The 13,178-nt window shown below is 45.9% G+C and overlaps 1 protein-coding gene across 1 annotated transcript in view; it reads right to left on the bottom strand.

Moving 5' to 3' along the window:
• stard13a (StAR-related lipid transfer (START) domain containing 13a) overlaps positions 1 to 12,527 on the bottom strand; it is a 64,818-nt gene extending 52,291 nt beyond the window's left edge. The window contains exons 1-3 of the mRNA XM_048982774.1: positions 12,367 to 12,527; positions 9,203 to 10,410; positions 4,894 to 5,049 (exon numbers count right to left, since the gene is read on the bottom strand). Coding sequence (XP_048838731.1) covers positions 4,894 to 5,049; positions 9,203 to 10,264 — 1,218 coding nt within the window. The 5' untranslated portion in view covers positions 10,265 to 10,410; positions 12,367 to 12,527. The remainder of the gene's footprint in view (positions 1 to 4,893; positions 5,050 to 9,202; positions 10,411 to 12,366) is intronic.
• Between the last annotated feature and the right edge of the window lie 651 nt (positions 12,528 to 13,178).

The following is a 13,178-nucleotide window of genomic DNA, read 5'->3' as shown; positions in this document are numbered from 1 at the left end:
CCACTGTTTAATTACCTGCACAACCACATGTGACATCAAAGCACATAAGGGTATCCAGACCACCCTCAAATGGATGGCGCAATATTTACGCCAAACAAACTTTGGTGGCCAATGTCCATACTGTCGGTTTAAAAGCACTAATTACAGCTGCATCTAATGGGTAACGAGGTAATTCCCGAAGGTACGGGCAGGACGTATTATCCCACACTGACTCTGCATGGTAAGATGCACCTAATAAAGTGATGCTTGAGACGGTCCACAATGGAGTCGACCATTCCACATCGCAGAGGTGACCGGGTAGTCTTGCGGTCAGACGCCTAAAGTGCTGTGGGTTTTAGTTCACACTGTGATGGACTGACATGCTCTCCAGGGTTTTCCCTGCCTCATGCCCTGTGTTTCCGAAAATAGCTTCCAGACTCACAGCAGAGTCCTTCAACTGACTTTCTGCAATGTCAGTCTGCCACATCGTCTTGGCGGATGCAAATCTGGCTAAATAGGCTACGATTATTTTTTAAGGGGCAGAAGATAACCATTATGACTGGGCAAAGGGCAAGAAGGAGTGAACGATACGACATTGAGTCGTCTTCTTCACCTCCGCCCCCCGTGGAATTTCACATTATACTTAATCACCCTTCAGCCCTTCCGACTCCCTTCAGCCCTCCATCCCTGTCTGAGAGAAGCACTTCCAGAGCCGGATCCTCTACATGCCGCGTGGAATGTCCTGCCTTGAAAACCACCTGCACAAGACAGGGAAAACTGAGCAAAACAAACTGACATAGGGAGAGAAAGAGTAAAAAAAAATGAAACAAGTAAACAGGACATGTGTGAGGGAACGTAAAAGAGGAGGTATGTGGTAGCTGTTGTAGTGTGATGACCTTGGCTGTGATTCATGACTTTGCAGTAACATGTTTAACACATATTTCAATTAATACCCCCCCAAAAAGAGTGACGTAGCCTGGGCCTTATACGGCAGGGGCAGCCTCTCCATATTGTGTAATTTTTCAGCACCCCCCCACCCCAACAACAAAACAAGATGCACACAACAGGGTGACAGAAGGGAGCAGTCTCTACATATGAGTCCCAAATAACAGGTTGGGCACTGCTACACGTATGTATCAGCCATTGATGTGCATCACCGGAATTACATCTACTGCAGGCTCCACTGGAACACTGTCAATCTGGTATTAAAAAAATCCAATGACCAATCCTAGCAAATGCAACAGTTCCAGTGCTGTGGAAGCATTTTTTTCTCCGCTCAATGGAATGAATTTCCTTTGGTTGAGAGACTGACACAGCTGCTGTTCCGGGTGTCACATTATACGACTGTATCCAATTCCACACATCTGTGGCCATGACTCCTGTCTGGACTGGACGGGACTGTCTACTTAACATACGGCATGATTTGTAGAACGTTAATGACGTGGCTTTATTCAATCGTTATTCAACGTTCAGAGTGAAGTAAGGCGTTTGGTGACAGGACTAACAAATGGATTTTCTTCCTTTCAGTGACTGAGATACATACAAAAAAATCAAGTGCAGAATTCAAGAGGGAAACGGCTGCTTATATCTCAAAAAATCAAATCCAATATTCAGACGTCTCTGCAACACCAGAATTAAAGCGCACAAATAATGTAGGAGTACACACTTACATACTGTAGGAGGACATGCTTACATAATGTAGGAGTACATGCTTACATAACGTACGAGTACATGCTTACATACTGTAGGAGTACACGCTTACATAACATAGGAGTACATGCTTACATAACGTAGGAGTACACGCTTACATACTGTAGGAGTATACGCTTGCATAATGTAGGAGTACACCCTTACATAATGTAGGAGTACACGCTTACGTAACATAGGAGTACACGCTTACGTAATGTAGGAGTACACGCTTACAAAATGTAGGAGTACACGCTTACATAACGTAGGAGTACACGCTTACAAAATGTAGGAGTACATGCTCACGTAACGTAGGAGAACATGCTTACGTAACGTAGGAGTACACGCTTACGTAACGTAGGAGTACACGCTTACGTAATGTAGGAGTACACGCTTACAAAATGTAGGAGTACATGCTCACATAACGTAGGAGTACATGCTTACATAACGTAGGAGTACACGCTTACGTAACGTAGGAGTACACGCTTACGTAACGTAGGAGTACACGCTTACGTAATGTAGGAGTACACACTTACGTACTGTAGGAGTACACTCTTACATACTGTAGGAGTACATGCTTACATACTGTAGGAGTACATGCTTACATAACGTAGGAGTACACGCTTACGTAATGTAGGAGTACACACTTACATACTGTAGGAGTACACGCTTACATACTGATCCCCTGTTCGTTCATCATTAGTCAGTTGTAACGGTTTATGTATTTCATGCAGTTACTACATTTGTTCATGATTTGTACTTGAGTAGTAATTGAGTTACTAAGTTACTTATGCTCCCCCCCCCTCAAGTAAAGTGTTACTGAACAGATAAGTGACTCCCAGTCAGGCCCTCCCAAGGTCGAAGGCCACTGCACTTGCCGTGCCAGTGGAAGATGATAGGTGATGATAGCCAATGGAAAAGCAGCTGGGGGGGTGGCGGAGCAGCAGGGGGCTAGGTGGGCAGGACAACAGTGCCGGGGGGGGGGGGGGGGGCTATAAAATGCAGCAGAGTATGCAGTCTGTCTGTCTGAGAAACAGAGACAAAACGGTACTCCAGATAGAGAGGCTGACTCACTGGGGCAGCTGGAATTAAGAGCACGACGCTAGAGACCACAGCGGATACAGTAACAATGAATATCTGCATGCAGTGCACTGGTGACAACACTGCCCCATGCTTCACAAAGGCCACTGTCACAGGTCTCCCAGGCCTCACAAAGGCCACTGTCACAGGCTCTGCACCACTGGTCTACGCAAAACTCCCTCAAGTCAGTCTTTGGCTCGATTACTCCAACTTACAGGAAGCCTCAATGAATTGTGGGTAGATGAAACACCCTGACAACCAGGGAAAATGCAGAAACTGCTCAGATCTGGCCTATATCCCCCCCCCCCCCCCCCGCCAGTTCTCAGATAAACCCAGATCATGGAAAGGCTCAGTAAGAAACCATTGTTCCGATCATCAAACCAATCAAACAAATCAAACTCATAAGATAACATGGGAGATGTTCTAAACGACCTGCATGTAGCCAGCTGAAGTGGCAGAAGAGTTATTGATGTTGTAGCTATTAGAAAGTCACTTAAGCTGAATAAAAATATAAAAAATAGAAAGAAACACTGGGCTTTGAAAAATTAACTATAATTGTTACAAGAATCCGTCACAGTTCAATTTCCAGAATGAGCATCGGATCAGACTTGCAGTGACCAAAGTGGTAAGTTATGCTACCATGTAAGGATCTGACACACAGGCAAAACGTCCGGATTAATAAACAGAAATTACCGCTTTGGAGGGATGTCCCAGACACACACAGCCTTCTTTTAAATCCATCCTTCACAAATATAACCTCTTTAAAACGTACGCCGATGACACAATAACCTCCTTGATCGTGTCCATCCATCTTCCATAATGACTTTTCCAGTACAGGGTTTGAAACATCCTACGGCCAAACCTGAAACTCTAGGTGGGGTCGGAAAATTGGGGGCAGGATTTTCCTCATTAAACAAATTGGGTTCCATGGCTGGGGAAACTTCTAAAGCTTCTGAAACTTCTAATCTTTATGTAGAAAATACATAAATTTAATTCAAATGGGCAGCAGAAAATTATTTGGAAAAAACGGCTTCATATTCCAGGCAGAATGAAAATGTGCGCAAATTAGCTTGGACAAGGACAGAAATATTTTGCTGTTTTGTGAAGTGGGAAAGTTACTGAGACGCTTCCATTCGGCGTAGGAGAGTAAATATAGGAGCCGGACTTGTGAGTAAGAAGTTCCAGGTCAAGACTCCAGTAGAGGAACCACTGCTCTACGGCCCTGGGTCTGTACAAGATACTCAACCGCAGTAGTGTCAAGCAAATAGAAAAACATATATATGTGTGTATGTGTGTGTGTGTGAGTGTGTGTGTGTGTGTGTGAGTGTGTGTGTGAGTGTGTGTGTATACCTATCCTTATGTGGACACAATGTCCCCATAACGTGATAAATATCCATTTATTTTCCCTTATGGGGACTGGTTTCCTGGTCCCCATAAGGGAAAACTCTATTTTATAAAAATCGGTGACTGCTATGAAAAAACTAAAAATGCAGAAACTCTTGTATTTTGCTTGGTTACTTATGGTTATGGTTAGGGCAGGGTGGGGGTTAAGGTTGTCATAGTTAGCGTTAGCATTTTTCCCACAGAAGTGAATGAGCCGGCCCCATAAGGTATACCCTATGTGTGTGTGTGTGTGTGTGTGTGTGTGTGTGTATGTGTGTGTGTGTGTGTGTGTGTGTGTGTATGTGTGTGTGTGTGTGTGTGTGTGTGTGTGTGTGTGTGTGTGTATGTGTGTGTGTGCATTTTACACATAAAGGCCCCAGGCTAAAGTGTGCAGACAGAGACGCGACCATTGGGATTGAATGGCTGGTCACAAAAGAGTCTCTGTTGGGAGACCAGTTTGGTTGCCCCCTTTCTGCTGCAGCTTGTACAGTTTGCAGCCAGTAGAGCCTCTGAGATGAAGGGTGGGGGTCCAGGCAGCTCATGTGACTGAAGGGGCCCCCTTTTTTGGGTCATTATTCAAGAGCAGAAAAAGCACAGCAAGCACACGCGTAAATTGTGCCTCTAGAATGAAAAATGACACATTACTAATGTCGCCCGGCGCCGTAATGGTTAGAAGGTACTACAGGCCACTAACCCCACATGCTATGCATCTATACCCCCAGGCCAACTCTAACCCAGGGGATCAGAGGGTCCTGCTGCTTTTACCTGCCAGCTCGCCTCACTTTTCTGGGCACTGGTAGGGGTGCCGGTGGGCGAGGAGCCAGTGCTTAGGGCCTCCTGGATGTCTAGATTGAGCTGGTCCAACTTCTGCATCAGCTGGCTCATGGACTGGGACCAGGGCGAAAGCACAGGCTGGATCTCCTGCGGACATGAAGATGGATTATTAATGGTGCAACAATACAACAACAAAAAATCACAATCCTGAAGAAAAGTGATGTCCTTGCTCAGACCTGAGATCTAAGGTTTTTGTTGGATTGTAGTCAAAACCTGAGACACTCAAGGCCACTACTTTATATGCTTCAGCCAGAGAGGACTGGGTTACGGTGCATGTGTTTCATTAACATGCACTGAATAATATTTTATGACAAACAGTGGAGAAAAGGGGTGAGCGCAGCCGCAGTGTGTCTCCTTTGGGGTAAAATGTGCATGCGTGCATTTCTGCATGCATGAAAGTGTTAGTGTTTGCATTTAGTATTTTTGTATTTGTGTGGGTGTAATGTGCCTGATGGTATAATTGTGCACGTTTTTATGCGTCTGTATTTATGTTTATGTTTAAGTGTACATGTCTGTGCATGAGTGCATGCCCTTCTGCGCGCAGGAATGTGAGCATGTGTATGTGTGGCTTACGAGCCCGATTCGGATTCTGATTTGGATGTTTAAGAAGTGTTCTTGGGTTTAACAGTTGTGGGCAATGTAAACGGTTGGGATCATGAATCGACTCCAGATTAAAGTAAAACGGCAGGATGGGGGGTAAAAGGTGACATGGCATTTTGGGGGTGGGGGGGGGGGTCTCTTGGGATCTCCCAGACCCGTCACTGGGGGCGGGCTCATCCAAATCGGGATTCCAATGCCAGGCCACTGAACCAGTGGTTTCCTAGTTTCTAGGGAGGGAACCAGCCAGGAGTTCCAAATAATATCTGACATGGTTACGAGGGTGGGGCAGATTTAGCTAATTCCTGCCTCCTACTCAGTCAGCCCATTCAGGGGCACAACCACAGCTCCAGAGAGACACATTCATCCATGAGAAAAAAACATTCTGTGGGAAAAAAATAATAATATACCACATGAATCCCGTACCAGAAGCTTCATCAACATGAGAGAAGCTTAACTGAAGCCAGGCTTACTGAGCTCCCACAGCAATAGGCAGCCATTCTCTTGAAGTGAATATGCAGGATTTCCTCTCATCTTTAGGGGATTATTTGATCCCAGTAAGGAATTAGGGGTTTGGGTAATGAAAAAGAAAAATAATCTTTTCTGGCAGTCCACAAACCACAATTCCCTGCCCCTTCTGGTGATGCCGCTGTTTTTCATACAGCTCAGTCATATGAATATTTTACATTCTGCGAAAAGCAGAGATCGCCTACGATTTCTGTCATGCTGTCAGGCTGGGGCTTGAATGTTTGTATGCAACAGGGACTAGAGCAGCAGGTCTCATGTCAGAGTCATGCCCCTTAGACGAGGTATAAGTCTCGCCTCAGAAAATTCCTAGATCTTCAGCACACATAGTGTGTGAAGCTTAACCTTGAATCAGCAAGTGGGGGGGGGATCTTTGATCAAGCTCTCTGGGTGCCGAGACCCTTGAACAGATGCCAACCACTGCCCCCCCCCCCACGGTGCTGAGCCAGTCAATAAGGGTCACCTGATTGGAATAATGTTGGAAAAGGCCGATTCCATCCTCACCATCCTGACCCCAACAGAGCAATCAGATCTTGCCCAGTGTCACTGAGGTCAGAGGTCTGGGAGGAGCTTGTGAGACAGGCAATCATCAATCCTTGGTCTTTTCTTCTTGAGACACTGATAGGGTTTCACTTTCCTTCACTTTACCCGGCTGCTTTTCAGATCATGCTGCATTCTTGGGTGCACAAGTAGGCCTTATTCACTACGATTGATACTCACTTCATTCTCACCAACCGTTCCTCCGACAGAAAGGGATGTTTGCTCTCTTCTTACTAGGGTGACCAGCTAATCCATAACAGGAGGGACACCGTGAGCTACTTCAGGTTTTACAAGCTACTTTATAGGCTCCCGTGCTCGACTAAACAGTTTGGTTCCTCTTGTGTTTTGACTGGTTTGTTTCCTTGATTGAAAGCCTCGTCCAGCTGTTTTACATTAACATTAGAGCCAATTGCATGATTATCAGAAACTGACCAATCAGCACACAGCAAGAACTCGGTGTTTATGTGAAATTCGGGTCATTTTCATTGAAATGGCGTCGTAGCTCATTGGGCTCCCCCCTCTCATGGATTAAGTGGTCAACCTACTTCTTATATGCACAGGACCAGTGTCCTTAGTGGACCTAATACCTACAAACGCATTTAAATTTATTTTTAACACTTCTCTTGTCTGCAGTTTATTCCAAACACACCGAGTTACGCACCACATTCCTCGTACGCCAAGGTGCTAAAGTGGTCGGCTCTCCTCACACACTCCTGTTGGCACTTGCAGCAGTAGGTACTTAGAGGTTAAAGACCTGCGACTAAAAGGTCTCAGGATGGAAACTGCAGTTAAACCATATCTGTTAAGCAAATATGTAATAACAGATAGGCGGGCCTGTTCATATCACCTCTGCTTTTAACCCAACATCAACCTTGAGTAAGTCTTTGTAGGATATATGATGAACAAGCTCTGTATGTCTGACTGCTACTGCCAAGATTTTTTACAGAACCCTCAAATACCCTTTGGTGACTCATTCAATTAGCAAATTGAAAACTGCGCAGTGATGCCAAAATTCCATCTCGGATAACCCTGCACCCCCTTTTCCTCTAATCACACTTCACTACCATTTCCGAGCCACCCCACAATGACTTTGTGCAGTCAAAGGCATGCTGGTGTTTTCAGTCCCCCTACCTCCCCCACTCTGTCCTGCTAATGCCAACAATCCCGGGGTGGGAGTGACGAGTGAGGACTCATCTCTGAGGACTTTCTCGCCGTCTGTGTTGGGGAGAAAAGCGACGCAGCTCCATGACAACAAGAGCCACTTATCACTCAGGCTGTCTGCCAGGGAGAAATCCTGTCCTCACTCAGGTGAGCGTCTGCTCCCACTATGGAGCCCAGGCATTCTTACACTCCTCTTGTCGGGGAGAGACAAAAAGAGAAGCTCCTGACCCTTGACCTCTCTGCAGGGTTGCAGACGGCCGGTTCATCTACCGCCGTGCTCTGGCGTCGTGGCTGTACCGCTTCATAACCGTCCGAGTCCGATAATCGGCACCAAGGGGATTAACGCAGAGACGGGGCTGTCGCACTGAGACTCCATCTCGGTGGGGGGAGAAGAAGGGGGCCATTTCATGATCAAACAAACCAACCTTGGCTGACCTGTGGAGAGGGAGCTGGGCAGCTGCAGCTACCAGCTTGACTGAATAACGAATCGGGCCTCGAGTGTGAAAGACAGCGAGATGGAGCCAAACCAGGGGCAGCATGTGACAACGGCGCCCTCATGTGTTCCTAATGCAGAGTCCCGTAAACGGACATGGTTATTTTTCACAGTTTAGCTGAACAGGTGGTATTTTTATGAAGCGTCTCAGTTTGTATAGCTACACTTGTTTACGGTTTGTTATTGTAAGATACTAGATTGGAATTACTTCAGAAAATGCATTGTTATATTATCAATGTAAATTAGCTGTGCAAAAGTGACCGTTCAAAAACAAGCACTATAGGGCTACATCAAGGTTCCCTTTTGCTACTTATAAATGGTAGTAACTCATTAATTTTAAAAAACTGTTATAACGTTTATAATTGTCTGTTAATTATAGTTATTAATAATTATCTATTAATGATTTACAAAGAGGGATGGCATGGTGGGACCCGGGTTCGAGTCTCCGCCTGGGTTACATGTGTGTGGAGTTTGCATGTTCTCCCCATGTCGTCGTGGGGTTTCCTCCGGGTGCTCCGGTTCCCCGCCATGGTTCAAAGACATGCTGAGGCTAACTGGAGTTACTAAAATTGCCTGTGTCAGTGTGCCATCCTGGGTTGTTCCCTGCCTCGTGCCCATAGCTTCCAGGATAGGCTCTGGACCCCCCGCGACCCAGAGGGATAAGCAGCTTGGAAAATGGATGGATGATTTACAAAGTGTAACAAGCTAATTAATAACCTGATTATAAACCATTCATGAACCCTTTATAAGAGCAGTCGTTGTCTGCATAGACAATGCAATCTGCAAAGACACCATGAAAGCATTATGGAAACTTCAGCAGCGAACAATGTGGAAATGTAACTAAAAGGTTGCTTGTAACAATCACATTACAGTCTCCGTTTCACAAACGCGCAGGTGTTGCGGTTGCCGAACCCCAACTATTACCTCAGAGTTGACAGCCTCCTCTTCAGACCAGCCACGGCCAGTGGGGTCACAGCTGATATGTGCGACATCCAGTCTCCTCGCAGTCCTGCTCCACTGGCATCTGCTCCTGCTCATACACCGGCTGAGCAGAAACTCCCTGTAGCACGGCAGCTCAGGGAAAACGTCGTCATCATCGTCCTCGTCATTCTCCACATCCTCGATGTTCTCATCCTCCTTGTCGTCCTTCTTGCCTCCCTCGTCCATGGAAGGTATCGCCATACCATCCGGGCTCTCGCTGACCAAAAACCCCGAGCTGAAAAGGTCACCAAGCTGGCCTCTGGTAAAGCAATTCAAGCCGCGAGGCCTCGACTTCCAGAAGCACTTAAACTGGCCATCTATAGCGGCGCCAGGGGCACCTGTGTAGCAGTACTCATTGGCACCTGTGTAGCAGTACTCATTGGCACCTGTGTAGCAGTACTCATTGGCACCTGTGTAGCAGTACTCATTGGCACCTGTGTAGCAGTACTCATTGGGAAGAAGACAAAGATCTACGCAGCATCCTGATTTGTCTACGTCAGTCCCAAGTTTATGGTTCTGTGAGCCCATTTGCAGCACAGATGCATCTAAGGACTGATTCAAATACCTTGGCGGTTTAGGAATGTGGTCCAACCGTTCAGGGCAGCCAAGCCGGACATTTACATGGTATGGGACCTCCAGATCAGCAGTGGTGTTACACTCACCAGAATTCCTCCAGCAGACAGAGGTGGGACATTGCATCCTTAGGGACCCCTGCCCCTCATTGACAGTCATAGAACCCAGTTTGTTCAGGGAACTAGGTGAATCATGAGACATTGTGCTAGATAGTCCAATGTTCATTGAGCTTTCATCAGCCCCTGATGTGCCATTATCCTCTTCCCGGGGCCTTGAGTTTGGGACATCCTTTTCAATCTTTCGGGACTCGCTGTACGAAGACGTGAAATCCATACCATTGCTCTCAGAAAATGTCCCCATGGGTGATGCTAAAACGAGCAATGGTTGCCCCCCCTGGACATTTGTCGTTGTTCTTCTTGCCATCGCCGTCATACACCCTGCAGCCTAACAGCGGCCTAACAATGAGGCTTTAGGTGGCTTGTGCCAAGACCCAGTCAGACCATCTCAATGAGCAGTTAGTCAGAGCTTGGCTCAGTGAGAGCGTCATGCCTTCCGGTTGTGTTGCTGTAGGGTGCCACCTAGAGGAAAGATGCAGAACAGTAAGCCTTACGCACTGCACTGAGTTTCAACAGTTTAAACTGCCACCCACGAAAATGGAAAAATGTGATGAAATTGCGTTTGAATTCCATACTGAATAAAATATGCATTACATTAACTGCCCTCCAACCTCCACAGACAATGATAAGTTAAAAAAGAAGATTATAAATATTTGATGGGAAGTGTAGTAACATTTGAAGGGATTGTTCAGTTTGAATTTACGACGTGCACTGTTTGGGTTTATACAGTCATCGCGTCTTGCCCGGTAAGGGGGGCTCCTGTGTGGTATGTCTGCAAACTAGTCAAGACGGGAACCAGGTAAGCCACAGGATGGGAGAACAGCATGATGCCGTGCATTTTACAGCCCGTCACCATCTGGCTCAGGACGCACTCGTCAAGTCCGGATCCGTTTCACATCAGATCCCAGCGACATAAGCGGCCCAAGGGATGATTTATGACAGGGTAGAACGTTATTCATCACACGTAGAATGTCCCTAGCAGACCGCGCTGAAGACCCCGTCCACCCCATCATTAAAGCGCCGTTAACGGCCCTCGTTTGCACATCTTCTGAACTTGCCTCAAGAAACAGAGAGCATCCCAATGGAACGCAGCTTCGTCCGCGCAGTTTTCAAGCTTCATTATTTACACATCAGGTACAAGGAGTTGTAAGCCGGCGAGATCCCCACAGTGTTATTCAAACTGACAAGTCGACAGGTGGGATTTAGCTGATGGATCTCCTTTGCTTGTTTTACTTGCTTATTTGCCATATAAAAGTATGCATTTACAAATTAGCCTTTGTTATCGTTCACATCTGAACAAATGTACAGCGTCTTGCTGAGTTTAACCTGACTTCTCGCCATGCCAAAAACGCTGCGTGTAAAATGTTAAAACGCCATTTGTGAAATTGATGTCCTACATGTTACACGCGTAATGCCTTTTATATCTGATTTTGTGCACTCGCCACTACGCTCCCCCTTCAGCTGCATGATGATTCCTAACCACAAACATAACATGGGAACTTAACAAGGCTTTTTAAAAAAAGCAGATTATGTTGTAGAGAACGTTTGTGAGGGTCTGTTTTTAGATGCTTATTCTAAAAATGCATACCCTCAAATATAGCGAAATGTGTGGATGAGAGGTTCAGAGGGATGGATTTAGTGAGGGCTGCTGCCATATCGAGTGTCACGTTCAGCAGTACTAAGGGAATAACACCGACACAAAGGGACCCCAGCAGTGGGTCTAGGAGTCGATGTTTTCAGAGAGTCCAATCCAAACCTACAAAGGAGCCCCAGCAGGCCTTTATGCCCAGATACATGAATAAGCAGAGCAGCAAAACACAAGAGAAGTGCATCAACATCAATGCTACATAAGTTACACAAATACAGTAAGTAAAAAAAAACTCCATGGATGGACACAAACTCTATAAATACTCTATAAAAACTCTATAAATACTCCATAGTAACATTCTGAGGGTCATCACACAATAAGCAAGTAACCAAGGACAACCTCAGATGTTGATTTGTTCTATTTAGTTGGGTTATGCGACTCAGTAACTTTATGGTAAATAAATATCTTTACAAATGAAAGTACGATGCACTGACACTGGAAACTGATTGGTGCTGGACAGGTCATACAGGACAGGCCAAAATCAATCCATCATGTCAAAAAGCAATTGATCATAAGAAATAATAACTAAACCTTGTAAAGATTTAAAAACTTGAATTAGTAATTTGGGATAGATGAACAGAACTATTTTAAATCAACTATATTATTTGTTTGGTAATATTAAGAAATATAGTTCAAGCTAAGTACCCCAAAATGAAATACAATGAGATCCACAAATAACAATTTTTAAAAATAAAATGCTGAAATACTGAACCTACAGGATTCCATTCCAAGACAACAATAAGCGCCGCTTATGTACCTGAGATTTTTACCTTTATTTCACAGAGCTGTGTCTTTCCATTAGACAACTGTCAGCTGGGACGATGGCTGTGGGATCTGGCCTCGGGGGTGGGGGAAGGAGGATGTCCTGGTGGTCATCAGGAGGAGATGTGAAGCAGCCGCTGTCAGGAGTGAGCAGCAGGAAACCGATCTGTGTCAGAGGCAGGCTGGTGGGAGTGGATCAGGCTGGTGGGAGTGGATCAGGCTGGTGGGAGGGTATCAGGCTGGTGGGAGTGGATCAGGCTGGTGGGAGGGTATCAGGCTTGTGAGGGTGTATCAGGCTGGTGGGGGAGTATCAGGCTGGTGGGAGGGTATCAAGCTGGTGGGGGAGTATCAGGCTGGTGGGGGTGTATGTGTTATTCATTACAGCTGGGGCTGAACAGAGATAATGCCCCCTGTGGGGGAATTGGGAACTGATTGGGGGAGTGGCTAAAGGGAGGGATTAGGATCTGAAACCCCGCCTTCAGCTGCCCTGTGCGAACGAACCCTGCAGCCATGTATAAACGGGGGGGGGTTGTGTTTGCCACCTCTGTTTAAAGCAGCAAACTGCTTGTCTTTGTCAGTACATTTCTATTTTGCAACCATTGGAAAAAAAACATTGCATTTCCCAGTGTCCTCAATCACAGTCAAAGTGTGTCAGTCATTTCGACACCTTACAGAAAGTCTGACGACTCGATCATGTTTGGTAATCAATACCTCATCAAGATATTTAATGGACTAAGTCCATTTATTAAGTGAAATTAAAGCAAAGCTCTGGGATCACCCAGGGAAATTGGGTCCCTGGGGAAAGTATGTCTTGTCTTAT

Source organism: Brienomyrus brachyistius, chromosome 18, assembly GCF_023856365.1.
Source record: "Brienomyrus brachyistius isolate T26 chromosome 18, BBRACH_0.4, whole genome shotgun sequence".
Lineage (NCBI taxonomy): Eukaryota > Metazoa > Chordata > Actinopteri > Osteoglossiformes > Mormyridae > Brienomyrus > Brienomyrus brachyistius.
The sequence above is the reverse complement of the archived record's forward strand: the minus strand, read 5'-3'. Positions and strand labels throughout refer to the sequence as shown.